The sequence below is a fragment of the Podarcis raffonei genome, chromosome 16, assembly GCF_027172205.1.
Source record: "Podarcis raffonei isolate rPodRaf1 chromosome 16, rPodRaf1.pri, whole genome shotgun sequence".
NCBI lineage: Eukaryota > Metazoa > Chordata > Lepidosauria > Squamata > Lacertidae > Podarcis > Podarcis raffonei.
The window spans coordinates 13,726,847-13,744,022 of NC_070617.1; the positions used below are offsets into that span (position 1 = coordinate 13,726,847).

Consider the following 17,176-nt stretch of genomic DNA (forward strand, 5'->3'; position numbering starts at 1 on the left):
AGGGGGTTGACCTGGGTAGTTGAAAATGGCGCTTGGTGGTGATGAAAGGTGGGGAATCCTTTTCAGCTCGAGGGTCACTTTCCCTTCTAGGTAACATTCCAGGGGCCACATGCCTGTGGTAAGTAGGGCCAGGGGCAAAAGTGGATGGAGCACTCATGCCAGAATGAAAGCCGCTTGTGTTTTGTCTCGCGAGATCACAAAACGAGCGTCATTTAGTTTCGTCCTCACACGCAGGCGCAACAGCTTGGGACCAAAAATGCAGCATCCCAATTTTGATCCCCATGATGTTGGAGGGTATGAGTACAGTACTGTGTTGCCAACCAGTTTCTGAAACTTTCCCCGCCGCCTTGTAGAGTTTGGATTTGATATCCCTTATCACTACCTGAAGGAGTCTCAAAGCGGCTAACATTCTCCTTTCCCTTCCTCCTCCACAACAAACACTCTGTGAGGTGAGTGGGACTGAGAGACTTCAGAGAAGTGTGACTGGCCCAAGGTCACCCAGCAGCTGCCTGTGGAGGAGCGGGGAAGCGAACCCGGTTCACCAGATTACGAGTCCACCGCTCTTAACCACTACACCACACTGGCATTGGTTTGCTTTTCTGTTATTGGTTATGATTCCCTACATGGTCAGTTTGGAAAAAAAGGTAAAAATAAAATGTGGAGAGGGGGAGGGGGTCTGTGGCCTGGGCCTTAGGCTCCATAGACTGTCTGCTAACACCACCGCCTCTGACTGCCTTGGCATCCTTTGCCTTGCCTCACAATGGCATCACAAAGAGCTGCCAAGGCTCCCCGTTCGGAAGCCTGGGGCCTTCCGTGTTCCAGGTTTGCCACAGCCCAGACTGGAGAAGCCGACTGGGAGGACATTTCTAGGCCGGCGTGTCTGAGCCACGAGGGCTCCTTCAATTCGCCACCATGAATTACCTCACCGTGCCTGCCATGTCCTCTGTGCCTCAGATGGAGAAAATGCTGCAAGTCCCAACCCAGGAGCAAGGCCAAGCCCAGGGTGCAGGCGCCGGAATGCCTGGGACTTCCAGCCTTGGGCCTGGGTATTCACCCTCACCCCGCCCAGAGCCTTCCACGGTCCTGGCCGTCACCTCCATATCGCCCTTCATGAAAGGGTCCAGGAGATTCAGCAGGAGCAGCAGGAGCAGCAGGAGGTCAATGCAAGGATCCAAAACCGTACACACAGGATCGAGAGTCAAAAGTGAGGGGGCAATACCAGGGGTGCATTTAGACTTAATGTTAGTGTGGCGGGCCTCCCCACCTGACCCATTTTTTGACAGCCAAGTGTATTATTACTTAACTTCCTTCAAAATGGGGGGAGCCAGCATTGCTGCTTTTTCTAGGATCTGCTTTATACTGAATTCGACCACTGGACAGGGAGCCCAGGGCTGTCTGCATCAGGAGTGGGGAGCCTTTTCTAGTCAGGGCCCCAAATCCTTAGCTCCCCAAACCCTGGCAGGCCAGCTGGAGAAGCCACCTGTCAGTCACCTGGCATCCCTATGATCTCAGGCAATGCCACGCTTTGAAGCAGTGGTGCCAACTTGAATAGCATATTTGGGGGCAGATAAACCCTGCGCCCAATCTTAGCAATAGAGGTACCTAGTGCTGATGAATAATAATAATAATAATAATAATAATAATAATAATAAATTTTATTTATATCCCACCCTTCCCAGCCGAAGCTGGGCTCAGGGCGGCTAACAACAATCAAAATAATCCAACATTCTAAAAACATTCATTATAAAATTAATTAAAATCAAATTAAAATCAAATTGATGGCAACCATTAAGCAAAATTCTGTGCAGATTGCCAGAGGAGGGGGTCAGGCTGCACCCTGACCAAAGGCCTGGTGGAACAGCTCTGTCTTGCAGGCCCTGCGGAAAGATGTCAGGTCCCGCAGGGCCCTAGTCTCTTGTGACAGAGCGTTCCACCAGATTGGAGCCACGGCCGAGAAAGCCCTGGCTCTAGTTGAGGCCAGCCTAACCTCTCTGTGGCCTGGGATCTTCAGGATGTTTTTATTTGCAGACCGTAAATTTCTCTGTGGGACATACCAGGAGAGGCGGTCCCGTAGGTACGAGGGTCCTAGGCCATATAGGGCTTTAAAGGTTAAAACCAGCACCTCAAACCTGATCCTGTACTCCACCGGGAGCCAGTGCAGCTGGTATAGTACCGGATGAATATGATCTCGCAGCGAAGACCCCGTAAGGAGTCTCGCTGCAGCATTCTGCACCCGCTGGAGTTTCTGGGTCAGTCTCAAGGGCAGCCCCACGTAGAACAAGTTACAATAATCCAGTCTGGAGGTGACCGTCACGTGGATCACAGTGGCTAGGTCAGGGCGAGAGAGATAAGGAGCCAACTGCTTAGCTTGGCGGAGATGAAAAAATGCCGCCTTTGTTATAGCTGTAATCTGCGCCTCCATAGAGAGGGAGGTATCGGAGATTACACCCAAACTCTTAACGGACGATGCTGGCACTAATTGCACCCCCGCAAGAGATGGGAGTTGCCCCCTCAATCCCATATCGCTCCGTCCCAGCCAGAGGACCTCTGTCTTCGAAGGATTTAACTTCAACTGGCTCCCACGTAACCATCCAGCCACAGCTTCCAGACATCTGGTCAGTGTGTCTGGGGCCGAGTCAGGATGGCCATCCATCAACAGATAGAGTTGGGTGTCATTGGCATACTGATGGCAACCCAGCCCAAAACTCCGGACAAGCTGGGCGAGGGGGCGCATAAAGATGTTAAAAAGCATCGGGGAGAGAATCGCACCCTGAGGCACTCCACACACCAAGGAGTGGCGCGATGACAATTCCCCCCAAGCGCCACCCTCTGTCCCCGACCAGAGAGAAACGAGCGCAGCCATTGGAGGACTGTGCCCTGGATCCCCACGTCGGCAAGGCGGTGGTCTAGGAGTTCGTGATTGACCATGTCGAAGGCTGCTGACAGGTCTAGAAGAATCAGCAGCCCTGACCCGCCTCGATCCAGCTGCCTGCAGAGATCATCTGTTAGGGCTACCAGAGCCGTCTCGGTCCCATGACCAGCGCGGAAGCCGGACTGGAATGGATCGAGAGCCGATGTTTCATCCAGAAACCTACCAAGCTGTTCAGCAACCGCTCTCTCAATCACCTTACCCAGGAATGGAAGATTCGAAACCGGGCGGTAATTGGATAGATCTAAGGGATCTAACGATGTTTTCTTTAAGAGCGGACGCACCACTGCCTCCTTCAGTTCCCCTGGGAATATCCCGGTGCCAAGGGACAAATTGATGATATCACCCAGGGGGGCCCGCACCTCGTCTGGACACGCTCTAATCAGCCAAGACGGGCACGGGTCGAGAGGACAGGTGGTGGGCTTTCCAGCTCGGAGGAGTCTGTCCACATCGGCTGGGGATATCCGGTCAAAGTGGTCCAATACTGGACCCGAGGACAGTCGAGGGGCCTCCAGTTATTCCCCCACCCATCACCCCACTTTTTATCCCCAAAACAGCTCTGTGAGGTTGAGTGGTCTCAGAAACTGCGACTGGTCCAGGGCTACTCTGAATTCTTAAAGCTAAAAAGGGACTTGGAGCCAACTCTCCCCAAGCCCAAGTTTGTAGGCATCTGGGTGCCTTCCTGCTCACACCAAAGCAACAGCAGCTGGCTTCAAAATTATGCATTTGCCTGCTTGAGCATATTTTTAGGACCTGCCTTATTTCTGTGACATTATTATTATTATTATTATTATTATTATTATTATTATTATTTATATACCGCCCTATACCCGGAGGTCTCAGGGCAGTTCACAGAAGAGATCAACCTAAGCTGCTTTAAATTGCTTTTCAATATTGTGTTTTAATTATAACCTGCCCTGGTACCTTGGGGTAAAGGGTGGATTAACTACAACAAACACCATTTCTTTTTTTCTGAGGGTACTCAAGGGTACACAGTATTGGCACCTTCCCCCCTACCCCACCCCAAAATGTTAAGTGTTGTACTTACTTTAACAACTTTATTCTGTGTACCGACAGCTTTCCTTCCCTAAAAAATAATAATCAAACACTGACAACGACAACAACAATAATTATAGGTGGGGAGCTTTACCCTCCAAGTCATCTGAATTAAGCACTCCTGGTTTAATTCTAAAATATGATAAGTAGCCAGGAGCCGCTTCCTCTCTTGTCCTAGCAGAGCTCTAGGACTTACTCCAGTCTCAAGGGCTGTAAGAAACAACGTTGAAGGTTTGTGCCCAATCCCAGCTCTCTTGCCCTCCAGCAACCCTGTTACAAATTCCTTGCAAAATGAAGTCCAAACATGGCTTTTATTAGGTGGGTGGGGGGCACAAAGGGACCTGCGCCCCTAGGAGTTGCCGGCGCCTCTGCTTTGAAGCCCCCATTTTCACAAAACAAAAAAACGAGCGTCTTTTGGCCTTCTGTTCACACGCACGTGTGAGAATTCAGGACCAAAAAAAAGGAGCGTCCCAATCTGGGTCTCCAGCATGTTGGAGGATTATGAGTACAGTGCTGTGTTGCCAACCAGTTTCTAGAAGCAAATCAAACACTTTTTGCAGAGGGATTGGTTTGCTTTTCTATCATTGGTTCTGGTTTCTTACATGGTATCTGTCCGGACGTAGAAAAGGTCAGTTGGGAAAAAAGGTAAAAATAAAATGTGGAGAGGGGCAGGAGATCTGCGGCCTGGGCCTTAGGCTCCATAGACTGTCTGCTAACACCACCGCCTCTGACTGCCTTGGCATCCTTTGCCTTGCCTCACAATGGCATCACAAAGAGCTGCCAAGGCTCCCCGTTCGGAAGCCTGGGGCCTTCCGTGTTCCAGGTTCGCCACAGCCCAGACTGGAGAAGCCGACTGGGAGGACATTTCTAGGTCGGCGTGTCTGAGCCACGAGGGCTCCTTCAGTTCGCCATCATGGATCACCGGTACCTCACCGTGCCCGCCATGTCCTCTGTGCCTCAGATGGAGAAAATGCTGCAAGTCCCAACCCAGGAGCAAGGCCAAGCCCAGGGTGCAGGCACAGGAATGCCTGGGACTTCCAGCCTTGGGCCTGGGTATTCACCCTCAGCCCACCCAGAGCCTTCCATGGTCCTGGCCGTCACCTCCATATCGCCCTCCTTGAGAGGGTCTAGAAGACACCCGAGAAGATTCAGCAATCAGAGCAGCAGGTCGAGGAGAAGTTCCAAGAGTGCACCTGGAGGGATAAGAGTCAAAAGTGAGGGGGCGATTCCAGGGGTGCAGTTTGACTTTACATAGGTGCAGCAGACCTTCCCACCTCCCGGACCATTTTTAGATGGCCATGTGCTTTATACCGAACCGGACCCCTGGCCATCGAGCTCAGGGCTGTCTCTGTCAGGAGCGGGGAGCCTTTTCTAGTCAGAGCTCCAGATCCTTAGCTCCCAAAAACCCTGGCAGGACGGTTGGAGGAGAAGTTTACATGGAGATTGTTCTGTTGGCAGAGTAGCTAAATTGCCGCTAGGAAGCCAAATCATGTGCAAGACTGACTCTTTTATTGATATTAAAACAAGGTTTAAAATATTCAAAGCTTTCACTTGCAGAACATGTAGCTAAAGAAGAATATATTTACGTTCACATGCTTATCCTAGCATGGGACTTGTTTTGTCCTCTTACCGTATTTATTTAAGTCTAATGCGCCATCGAATCTAATGTGCACCTCAGTTTTCAGAACCTTGAAACCAAATGTGGATGGATGGATGGATGGACAGAAGGATATATCTGTCTGTCTGTCTGTCTGTCTGTCTGTCCATCTATCTATCTGTCTGTCTGTCTGACTGTCTATTGGTGAATGTAAATGTGCAATTGAATCTAACGTGCACCTTAGTATTCGCAACATAATTTGGCCAAAAAAGTGAACATTAGATTTGAGTAAATATGGTAGTTGAAGATTCTTCCATAAACATTCAAACTAACTCGGTCTTTCTGTCTTTCCAGTCCTTGCACTCAGCCTTCTGTACATTACCCAGCTAACCCATGCAGCCCCTTCCAAGAGGTTTCCACTTTTCTCTTCTAGCAGACTTCTCCTTACTGCTTCTTTGGGAGAACATCAGATTCTGTACTTCTTTTTGACACATACATTCAGAGAGAAACATTAGCACTCTTCTCTATTGCATATCAGACCCTCCAAGTGTCCCTATTTTCCAGGGACAGCCCTGGATTTACAGAAGCCATCCCGGTTTCAAATTTGATCCTGGAATGTCCTCATTTCCTTCGAACATCCCTATTTTCACTGGAGAAATGTTGGAGGGTATGGAGTTATGCAACCTCCCAAGCCAAGGAGGTAAATAACTACGCAACCTTTAGAAGACTTCTGAAGGCAGCCCTGCATAGGGAAGTTTTTTAATGTTCAATGTTTTATTGTGTTTTTATATATGTTGGAAGCCGCCTAGAGTGGTAGGGGCAACCCAGGCAGACGGGTGGGGTATATTAATAATAGGATGTCCCGATTTTCATCAGAGAAATGTTGGAGGGTGTGTTGCATTTAGAGAGTTCTCTCTTTTCTTCAGTGTTCATGGAGATGCAGCCATTACAGTCAAGTCAGTCACACACACAAAACAAAATGGAGAATGTAATAAGATGTCTCCCATGTGAACAGAATTAACCAATCACATGAGAGTTACTGGGAAACATTCCAGAATTAAACACACATTCATACATTTAAGCATTCCCATTTTCAGTAAATTAAATCACTGTACTTAACATGGTTTCCTCTGGAGGAGGAGGAGCTCAGCTTAATTCCAGGAATGATTACTGTACTTGGAACTGTGGGACTTAGTTCCCAACATGGGTGCTGTAGGGAGGTATGTAAGAAGGGATTTATTTCTTTCCCACCCACAATTTGTTACATTCAGCGGGAAAGCTCAGTTGGTATAATAATAATAATAATTTATTATTTATACCCCGCCCATCTGGCTGGGTTTCCCCAGCCACTCTGGGCGGCTTCCAACAAAATATTAAAATACAATAGTCCTTCAGATATTAAAAGCTTCCCTAAACAGGGTTGCCTTCAGATGTCTTCTAAAAGTCTGGTAGTTGTTTTTCTCTTTGACATCTGGTGGGAGGGTGTTCCACAGGGCAGGCGCCACTACCAAGAAGGCTGTTATGTACTAAGTTGAATAGGATCCAAACTGCAGCAGTCTGATTGGTCCTAGAACAATAGGATCCAAATTGCAGCAGTCTGATTGGTCCTAGAACAATAGGATTCAGAATGCAGCAGTCTGATTGGTCCTAGAACAATGCAGCAGTATGATTGGTTGGCAGGAACCACCCAATCATGCTCCAGATATAAGTGAATCCACAACCTGATTGGCTTACAGTAGAATTCCAGAATTAGCCAATCATGTGCAGCCCATTGTATAAATAATGTATATAAAGCAGATACTTTGAGGGGACTTTCATTCATTTCTCCTCACCACTATGAGCTGAATAAAGAGCATGAAATCACTTTGCGACTCTGAGTATATTTCAAAGGCCCTCTGCCTGGTTCCCTGTAACTTGGCTTCTCGCAGGGAGGGAACCGCCAGAAGGCCCTCGGTGCTGGACCTCAGTGTCTGGGCTGAACGATGGGAGTGGAGACGCTCCTTGAGGTATACTGGACCAAGGCCGTCGTGCTGGAACAGCATGAAACTCTTGATCAGGGGTTGGCAAGGTTTACCTCACCTGTGCCGGTTCACTCTAGTGGAGATCCCTCCATAGGCCAGATTGTGTGTGTGCGTGATTTCTGATGTCTGCGCAGACGTGATTTCCGGCGCTGCAGAAGCGAGTTCCTGTGCTGCGCTGGTTTAGCAGGGGACTCGGTACGGGAGCAGCTCATGGGCTGGTTAAACGACCCTCATGGTCTGCTTGTGGCCCATGGGCCTTAAGTTGCCTACCCCTGCTCTTGATCTCAGGCTTGTGGGTTCAACCCCCATGTTGGGCAGAGAGATTCCTGCATTGCAGGGGGGCTGGACCAGATGACCCTCGTGGTCCCTTCCAACTACAATTCTATGATTCTGTTACACTGCAGTTTGGCTCCTGACAAAAACTGAATTATCCGCATTGCTGCTTGCTATGGTGAACATTTACATCATTTAATTACAAAATCACTCTCATTATCATTACATTAGTCCATTACCAATAATACTGACTGGATAATTTCTGTTCTGGGCAAGGAATGAAAAAGCAAACATAGCAAATCTCACCTCCATTCCCTTTCTCTTCTGGATTCTCCAACGTCCCTTGGAATCATAGAATCATAGAAGTGTAGAGCTGGAAGGGACCCTGAGGATCATCTAGTCCAACCCTCTGCAATGCAGGAATGTGCCGCTGTTGCATACAAGGATTGAACCTGCAACCTTGGCATTGTCAGCACCACACTCTATCCAACTGCCCCCTTGTTGCAGGGGACAACCTCATGTGTTCTGAGAAACTGGGTGAGGGGAATGGCTGCCTCCTCTGCCCTCACCCTCAAACGATTCTTCCTCCCTCTCTAACTCTAGCAAAGCCGGCCCGCCAGCGTCGCAAGAGGAAGCACAGACGAATGACGATGACAGAGATGGTGGTGCATGCCTGGCAGAAGATCCACCCGCACCTCGTCTTGCTGAGGGAGATCATCTACCACTTGACTCAGTCTTTCATCTTTGACTTCATAATCTGCTCGGTGGTTGCCATCAACACCTTATTGCTGGTGGCTCAAACATTTGCGGTGGTCGAAATTCGGGGAGGTCAGCCCGCAGGAGAGGCGTTTCTTTCCTCATAAATAATCCTGCTCCATAGACTTCTTCTGAATGCTGGGTAGTAACCAGAGCATGCTCTGGTTTCAATAAGGCCAGGGGCTTCAGTCCTGCCCCAAGGAGAACTTCTGCTCCCAGATTGACGGCTGGCCCTCAGGAGAGATCCCCACAGCTGGAAGCCATATTGACCCAAGGGCCTTATATCTGCAGAATAAGGCGCTGACCCTTTCAGGAAGCAACACTAGTCAGTGACTACCTATCCCCAATAGAAACCAGCCAGTTGCTTCAGAACCTTGCTGAGACCACTTCAGAGTTTGGCCTTGCCTTTAGGGCAGCCTTTCTCAACTTGTGGGTCCCTAGATGTTGTTGAACTACAACTCCCATCACCCCTAGCTAGCAAGGCCAGAGCTCAGGGGTGATGGGAGTTGTAGTCCAACAACATCTGGAGACCCACAGGTTGAGAACCACTGCTTTAGGGGCATTATCTGTGGTCCTGTACCCACACCTTTATCTCCTGTGTAGATTCAACCAGGGACTACTGCCCCCACTCCCCACTCAGGCAATTCACCTTCTTCAGTGGTGGGCATCTCCACAGATCACAACAGCTTTCATCATGGAGGAGAGTGGCTTTCCCACAATCAATGGTTCTCTCTTTCTCTCCTCTCTTGCAACAGAATGGTTCTTTTCTGCCATGGATCCTGCCTTCCTTTCTGTCTACGTGTTAGAGGCCGTCCTCAAGCTCATTGCGTTGGGCTGCGAATATTTCCGCGACCCGTGGAATGACATTGGTGGGTCTTTTTGCAGTGCGGGTATGAATAGGTGCTGACGCCAGTTCTATGTTTCTAGAAAAAGAGGTGCTGGAACCCACCATGGACGCCTCCCTTGTTCTCTTATCATGGCAATGGCGCCCACCAGAGAGGTCCCAGAACTGAGTTTCGGCAAGTTCAAGCTGAGAGGAAAAGCCCTGGCTGATACCAAGGGATTCCAGGGCAAACTATTTAATTAGCTGACTGCCTGAGAATAGCAACATGTGCAGAACTAACAGCGGACCCTTCTCAAATGATGAGAAGGTTGGTACAGTGGTACCTCAGGTTAAGTATTTAATTCGTTCCGGAGGTTTGTTCTTAACCTGAAACAGTTCTTAACCTGAAGTACCACTTAAGCTAATGGGGCCTCCCGCTGCTGCCACGCCACCGGAGCACAATTTCTGTTCTCATCCTGAAGTAAAGTTCTTAACCCAAGGTACTATTTCTGGGTTAGCAGAGTCTGTAACCTGAAGTGTATGTAACCCGAGATACCACTGTACTAAGCAAAGTACTGTACTAAACTAAGTGTTGTTGTTTTCTCTGGAATGCCCATAATGTTACACCAGTTGTATAAGCTTAATGTTGCTCAGCTGACAGTCTGAAGCACTGTTTCATGTGGGTCTGCCTTAATTTCTATGTTTCCTCTTCTTCCCTTTGCCAGATTTCTTCATTATGTGCATGACGGTGCTGGATTTTCTGCTCCCCTTGCTCATCTCCTCCAGACAAGGCAACCGTGGCAACAAACTCACGCTCTTCCGGGTCCTCAAAATCTGCAAGGCTGTCCGTGCTATCCGCGCCATCCGCTTCTTGCTCACCCTCCGGTTAGCGCCAAAATTTCCAGCTGGGGGAGGGAAGGGGAATGGAAGAGCTCCTTAGCGCCTCCAGATAGTCAATATTTCGCAAGAGGGCTTCCAGCATATACCAGGACCCTTCCGTCCTGTACCTTGAAAGCATTCTTCTCTCACTGTGCACAAAGAATATTTGGAACTGTAAATTGCTCAATAAATGGGTCATCTGGAGGAATCCATAGCAACTTCCCAGGTTTTAGGTGGGGTGCGGGACAGAATTGACAGCGACTGACCTTACAACCCTACCTAACTCTCTGTTTCTTTATTTGCTTTTCCACGTAGAGTGATGCAGAACCTCAAGGAAGTCACAAGCACTTTTTTGCTTTCCTGCGAGTCCATCGGAGCCATTATTCTCCTCATGTTCTGTTTCCTCTGTATCCTCCCAGGAAAGAGCAAAATGGAGAGGGAAGAATCCAGGTGCACCTGGTGCCCATTGGGACTGGTAGGGCGGAAGGCAGGGGAGGCCAGCAGTAGGTGGCGCCAGAGCCAATGAGAGACAGAGGCCGTTAATTCTAGTTTTGTCCCCATCCTCCTCCTCCTCCTCCCCCCTGCTGAGCTCTAACAAGGGCAACACTGAGACCTGCCTTCTTCCGCTCCCCAAAATTTTACTGTTACTGATTTCTGTCATGTCATCCTATGACGAGTGAATTTCACAGGTTAATTACAAATCCTTGGAAGAGGCAAAGGGATGGTGTTCTCTCTCCCGCAATCCTGCATTTCCAAGGCTCCTTGTTTCGTTCCTTAGCCCCGCCTTCCACCTGTCAGTTATGTCTTCCGTGGTGCTGCGTGACATGTTCCATGAAGCTGACGAAAAACACTTCGGAGACCTCTTCAACAGCATCTTCACACTTTTCCAGCTCTTCACTTTGGATGACTGGTCCCTCATCTACCTTACCTGTCAAGAAGCAGGTGAGGGAAGAGGATCCTTGTCAGGGGGGTACATAGAACTTAGCACAATCGGTCAAAAAAACCCCAACGCACCCAACCTCGTGTCAAGATTGAAGAGCAAGACAATAATTGGGGGGGGGGGTTCAAGCTAATATGTTAAACGTGGAGATTTCCTGAAAAGCCCACCTCTAGGCAGCATTATCACTCACAGGCCCCATGTGCATTTCTTTCCAGGTGCCTGGTACATCATCATCTTCCTGATCGTCTACATCCTTCTGGAGTACTTCTTGCTTCTCAAGTAAGTATAGGCTCCTCAGGCTTTTGACTTACTGGAGAGGACCTTGGATGGGAGGTCAAGGGATGGTTTGTTGATTTATTACATTTATTATATCATGCTTTTCCTCCAAGGTGCTCAAGGTAGCATACATTGTTAACTGCCCGCCCACACCACCGCCACCCTGGAATTTTATCCTCACAATATCCCTGTTAGATATATATATATATATATGTATGTATATATATATATATATATATATATATATATATATATATATATATGTATGTGTGTGTGTGTGTGTGTGTGTATATGTATGTATGGAAGGACCGGCCTGAGGTTCTTTCTGGCACAGAGATGTCAGCTTGCGAGGGGGCAATTCTGTGTATGTGAGCCACTGTAGCCTCACCACACTCTGCTCTGTGCTTCACCTCTTCAATTATTGGACACTGGGGGAGGCCTGCCCCCAATATTGGGTGGAGCCCCCAAAGGACACGCCCCCAGGACCTGGTGCCCCTGCTGTGGTATATTTAGTCCTGCCTGAGACAGTGGAGGAAGATGCTTGGATACGACCTTGCGTCTGGTTTTGGGGGGATGGGATTTGGGTGCCTGAGCTGTCCTCCTGACACCTGCTTTGAGACCATTGGTTTGATAAGTTTACCAAACTGGGCAGGGAAATCTGCCATACTCCTGGCGAGCTTCACAACTGAGCACATTTGAACTTGGGATTCTTTGGTCTTAGCCAGACACTCTTAACGGGATTAACTGTTTACTAAATACATTGAGCTCTGGCTGATCACACCAGAACAGGTGTGGGGTAGATTCCAAAAAGCACAGCAAGGTAAAAGCTTAAACCAAAGGTAAAAAGTTTTAGATAAACTAAACGCAGCGATAAGCGCTCTTTAAACCCAGAGACACCCAAGAAAAGACTAAGTAACAACAGGGCCAGCCCAGGACATTTTTGCTGCTTGAGGCACAGCAGAAAATGTTGCTCCCCTGCCACTGCCTCCTCTACCGCCTGAGGCGACTGGAAGCAGCCTGCCCAGGGAGTCCTGTTGCCCTGAAGGCAGTGGAGGAGTAAAAGGAGGCAGTAGAGGAAGAGGAAGAGGAGGCAGTGGTAGTGCCAGCACGAGGACTGCAGAAGTGGAGGAGGCAAGCGGTGCGCTGGATCTGCTCCATGTCCCAACTGCCGCCTGAGGCAACTGCCTCTCATGGGTGGGCCGGCTCTGAATAGCAACGATTGCTGTTAAAGCCTTGAGACGCAGTTGGGCTCTGTATTGGATTTGAAATTGTTCCTATATATGCAATGTATTTTTAATTGATTTTGTATATGGGATTGTTTTAACTTTTATGAAAGTGGTGGTTTTATGTACATTTCCATTTCTCTTTGAGGAAGCAATTGGTAAATTGTGGAATATAGAACAGTCACAGCCCCGTTGCTTCCCTCTCTCACTTTCTCTTGCAGCCTGGTGATTGCGGTCCTGGTCGACAACTTCCAGATGGCTTTGGTGAAGCGTCAAGAGCTCAAGAGGCAAAAGGTCAGCACAGCTCCCATTGGTGCACCCAGGATTCATGATGGGTGGGGCTGGACACCCACCTGTCATCATCCTCTGTCTGGTTCTGTCTAGTAGATTCGGAATGAAATGTCTCAACAGCTGTTTTAAACTTTCTTTTGGTCTCAAGTGCTCAGAAAAAATTGTCAAAATCTTTCTACAATATACCGTATTTTTCGCTCTATAAGACGCACCAGACCATAAGACGCACCTCGTGTTTGGAAGAGGAAAACAAGAAAAAAAAAATTATGAATCCCAGAAGCCAGAACAGCAAGAGGGATCACTGTGCAGCGAAAGCAGCAATCCCTCTTGCTGTTCTGGCTTCTGGGATAGCAGCACAGCTTGCATTCGCTCCATAAGATGCACACACATTTCCCCTTACTTTTTAGGAAGGAAAAAGTGAGTCTTATAGAGCAAAAAATATGGTATAAAAGGTAAAGGTAAAGGGAACCCTGACCATTAGGTCCAGTCGTGACCGACTCGGGGGTTGCGTGCTCATCTCGCTCTATAGGCCGAGGGAGCCGGCGTTTGTCTGCAGACAGCTTCCGGATCATGTGGCCTGCATGACTAAGCCGCTTCTGGCGAACCAGAGCAGCACATGGAAACGCCGTTTACCTTCCCGCCGGAGCAGTCCCTATTTATCTACTTGCACATGACGTGCTTTCGAACTGCTAGGTTGGCAGGAGCAGGGACCGAGCAACGGGAGCTCACCCCATCGCGGGGATTCGAACCGCCGACCTTCTGATCGTCAAGTCCTAGGCTCTGTGGTTTAACCCACAGCGCCACCCGCGTCCCTTCTACAATATATACTTTTAGTAAAATATTTATTTACTTGATTTGGGAGGGGGCAGCTGCCGCCCCTCCCCCCTGGCTATGCCCATGCAGACTGGGGGTTGACAGGGAATAGCTGGGGCTGGGGCTGCCAGGATGAGCGTTCCAGTCACTGAGTTGTATTTCTTTCTCCAATTGACAGAAGTGGGTCGAACTGAAGGAGAGCAGTATCGCAGATGATGTTTTTGGCAAAGCAGCAGGTGACAAGAGTGTTTGGGGAGATGGGCAGCAGGCTTTGAGGCTGGGCTCAGGCTTAGAACCTTTAATGCAGGGGTGAGGAACCTCAGGCCCGAATGTTGCCCTCCAAATATTTCTATCAGCCCCTCGGACTTTCCCTGCAGGCCACACCTGCTCCTTGAGTGTGGTCCAGTTTGACCCACAAGGCCATTCCCCACCCACAAACCATGCCTATTTGCCAATCAGCTAACATCACATTAGCTGCCCTTGCTGTGCTGGTGAACCGGGGCGGGGTTTGGCCCAGTTTGGCTGAGTGAGCAGGCATGCATAACCAAAGCAAGCAGCTGGTTTTTTGTTTTTTTTAAAGGCATCATCTGCAAAAGGGACTTCTCCTTCAAGCAGCTTGCAAAATGCAGGCTCCTTTGTGTGCCCCACTCAGCAACTGAACCTGAAATGAATGAGCCTAAGTTAGTTATGTCCGTACAATTCAATGGATATACTCTGAGTAGGACGAACACTGATTACAACCTCAAGTTCAGAGGGAGGGAGATGATTCTTAACATTGAAGCCAAGCTATGCATGCTGGCAAGTCTTCTTTTGCCCTACAGCAGATAAGCCCCAAGCAAAAGAGGAAAAGGAGGAGGAATTATTCAGACGGACAGTCATGGGAAAATATGGCAGCCTTGAGTTGATGGACAGGTGAGGAAGCGCAGCAGCCAATAGATGAAAACGTATCTACTTGCAACATTTTTTTTAGCTTGCTCTTCAGCGCAAGAGAAGAAAACGGAGTTCCACAGAGACTTACAAATATCAGTACAGTGGTACCTTCAGTTACAAACCCCTCAGGTTACAAACGCTTCAGGTTACAAACTCCACTAACCTGGAAGAGTTACCTCGAGTTGAGAGCTTTGCCCCAGGATGAGAACGGAAATTGTGTGGCGGCGGCGCAGCGGCAGCGAGAGGCCCCATTAGCGAAAGCACGCCTCTAGTTAAGAACAGTTTCAGGTTAAGAACGGGCCTCCGGAACGAATTTAGTTTGTAACTAGAGGTACCACTGTAGTAATAAGGAAGACCTTCCCCTCAGACAACCAAAAGTGGCGGAGCAAAATAATTTAGCAGTAGAATAAACATTAGAATAAAAATGTTAAGAATATCTAAACAACATTTAAAAACAGTTCCAGCTAATAATTACAATGTTGCCAGGAACGGTATCTTTCAGTTATGAAATGCCTGGTTGAAAAGTAACAGTTTAACATCCCTCCTAAACGTTAATTATGAGGTGGACAGATGCATCTCACCAGGAAGAGCATTCCACAGGTAGGGAATTACCTCTGAGAAGACGCTGCCACAAGTGAGCACCAGCCAGGCAGCACTTGCTCCAACAGAGCCTCCTCCACTGATTATAGGGCCTGAAATAGTTAATACTGTACTGGGGGAGATGCTCTTATCAGTACTTCTGCCCCAAGCTGTTTGGTACCCCCAATGATATTTCCTTCTTTGTCTAGGGAGTGGGAATATCTCTACTTCTACTTTCGACTAATGACAGCAATTGAGACAAACCAACAGCAGTTCCAGTCTCAGGCATCCACCACTGACAAGATCTTAGACACTTTCTTTGAGGTAGGAACAGTGCTTTTTCCCCCTAGAAAAAAAGGTGCCTGTATTCAGCATGCAATAGAGGGCTCTGGGGCCCTGCCAGAGTATCGTCCCTCCCTCCCTAAGCCGGGCAGCAGGTTTCCAGGCTTCAGGAAGGAGGTGTGAGGCTCTGATTTGAAAAACGAAGAAGGTGACAGTACTGCGTACCAGCACATGCCGCCAGGACAAAAAGCACTGGGTAGGAGAGTCCACTGAATTTAATCTCTTTTTCTCAGGCTTGCCTCCAATGAAGAGATGCTCTTTCTTTCCTCAAAGGAGCTCAATGAGATCAAGCTTAACCTCTTTGTACTCTTCATTGTTCAGTGGGGCTGGAGAGAATGAAATATATCCATTTCCTAAGGCAGGGAACAGGAGATATGTGTGGGCCCTCCAGATGTTACTGGACTCCAGCTCCCATCAGCCCCAGCCAGCATGGCCAATGACCTGGGAATGATGGGAGTTAGTCTAACAACACCTGAAGGACAACAACTTCCCACCTTTGCACTGAGAGCATAGACCAAAGGTTGCCAAACTTTTTTGCACCAGTGGGCACATTATGAATTTTGAGCAAGTGCCTTGAGTGAGGATTTTAATCCTGGTTTCTCAAACCTTAGTCCAACACCCTAACCATTATACCATGCTGGAATGAGTGGGATCAAGTGTAATAAATAATCTTGGATCTGACTTCTTTTTTTAACCTCCATTTACAGACAGCTGAACATGATTACCTTTCCAAATGAAGATGTTTTCATGGTGTTCCCAAACTAGACTTCACCTGCTCCTGGAGGCTTCAGTTAAAGGGTCAAGATAGCTTGACGTTTTATTGATTTCTCACTTGTTTTATACATTGTGTTATGTTTATTAAATGACTTTTCATCTCTCTGTTGAGCACAACTATATTTGCTGGGTTTAACATAAATAAGTTGCAGAATCTGTTTTGAATGCTTGACTTTGCCCCTCAGAGGACTGTAGGAAGCTCCTCACGCTCTGGAACTCCTTAGCAAGGGAGGCATATTTTAAGGTTAGAATCACACCATATATTTAAATCATATTTTGTACCACTTTAACAGTTGTGCCTTTTCCCATAAAAGGGAGGGTAATGGGAAGTGAAGTTTACTCCTCACAGAATTCTAGTTCTCAGCACCCTTAACATATTACAGTTCACAGGATTATTGGAGGGCTGGGGAGGTTCTAAATGTATGGTGTGGGTGTGAAATGAAGAATTTTCACTAATGGACGAAAACATTTTTATTCGGACAGGTCTTTAGCTTCACAAGCTGGCTGTTATGTCCATTGTGCATGCTGCAATTTGGCCACCACTTTGTGCTTATTGATTTGCTTAACCTGCTTGTTTTTGTTATTTTGTATTTTACTTGATTTCACTGTCAGCTTCCTTGAGCACCACTTGACGGAAAAGGTGGGACACAAATTTAACAACAAACCAACAAACA

At 48.1% G+C, this 17,176-nt stretch overlaps 1 protein-coding gene across 10 annotated transcripts; it reads left to right on the forward strand.

The window, feature by feature from the left end:
- Positions 1-702: 702 nt before the first annotated feature.
- Positions 703-16,605, forward strand: CATSPER1 (cation channel sperm associated 1). Of its 10 annotated transcripts, none has more exons than XM_053368484.1 (12): positions 703-1,204; positions 8,480-8,704; positions 9,388-9,501; positions 10,181-10,340; positions 10,650-10,741; positions 11,133-11,276; positions 11,490-11,553; positions 12,995-13,067; positions 14,056-14,113; positions 14,699-14,789; positions 15,596-15,710; positions 16,436-16,605. In XM_053368484.1, exons 1-12 carry the CDS (start codon positions 913-915, stop codon positions 16,463-16,465), a joined length of 1,458 nt encoding a protein of 485 aa, XP_053224459.1. In that variant the 5' UTR covers positions 703-912; the 3' UTR covers positions 16,466-16,605. The 10 variants fall into 10 exon arrangements, with proteins under 10 accessions (XP_053224459.1, XP_053224461.1, XP_053224457.1 ...); XM_053368486.1 differs by lacking the exon at positions 703-1,204 and adding an exon at positions 4,073-4,613; XM_053368482.1 differs by lacking the exon at positions 703-1,204 and adding an exon at positions 4,683-5,199.
- The last annotated feature ends 571 nt before the right edge of the window (positions 16,606-17,176 follow it).

What these genes read in the sequence shown, in the direction of transcription:
- CATSPER1 (XM_053368482.1), top strand. Translation starts at nt 4,899, where the DNA reads ATGGATCACCGGTACCTCACCGTGCCCGCCATGTCCTCTGTGCCTCAG. An exon ending in CGCTTCTTGCTCACCCTCCG is followed by an intron (nt 10,341 to 10,649) that starts GTTAGCGCCAAA and finishes TTTTCCACGTAG; the next exon opens with AGTGATGCAGAACCTCAAGG. An exon ending in AGCCTTGAGTTGATGGACAG is followed by an intron (nt 14,790 to 15,595) that starts GTGAGGAAGCGC and finishes TTCTTTGTCTAG; the next exon opens with GGAGTGGGAATATCTCTACT.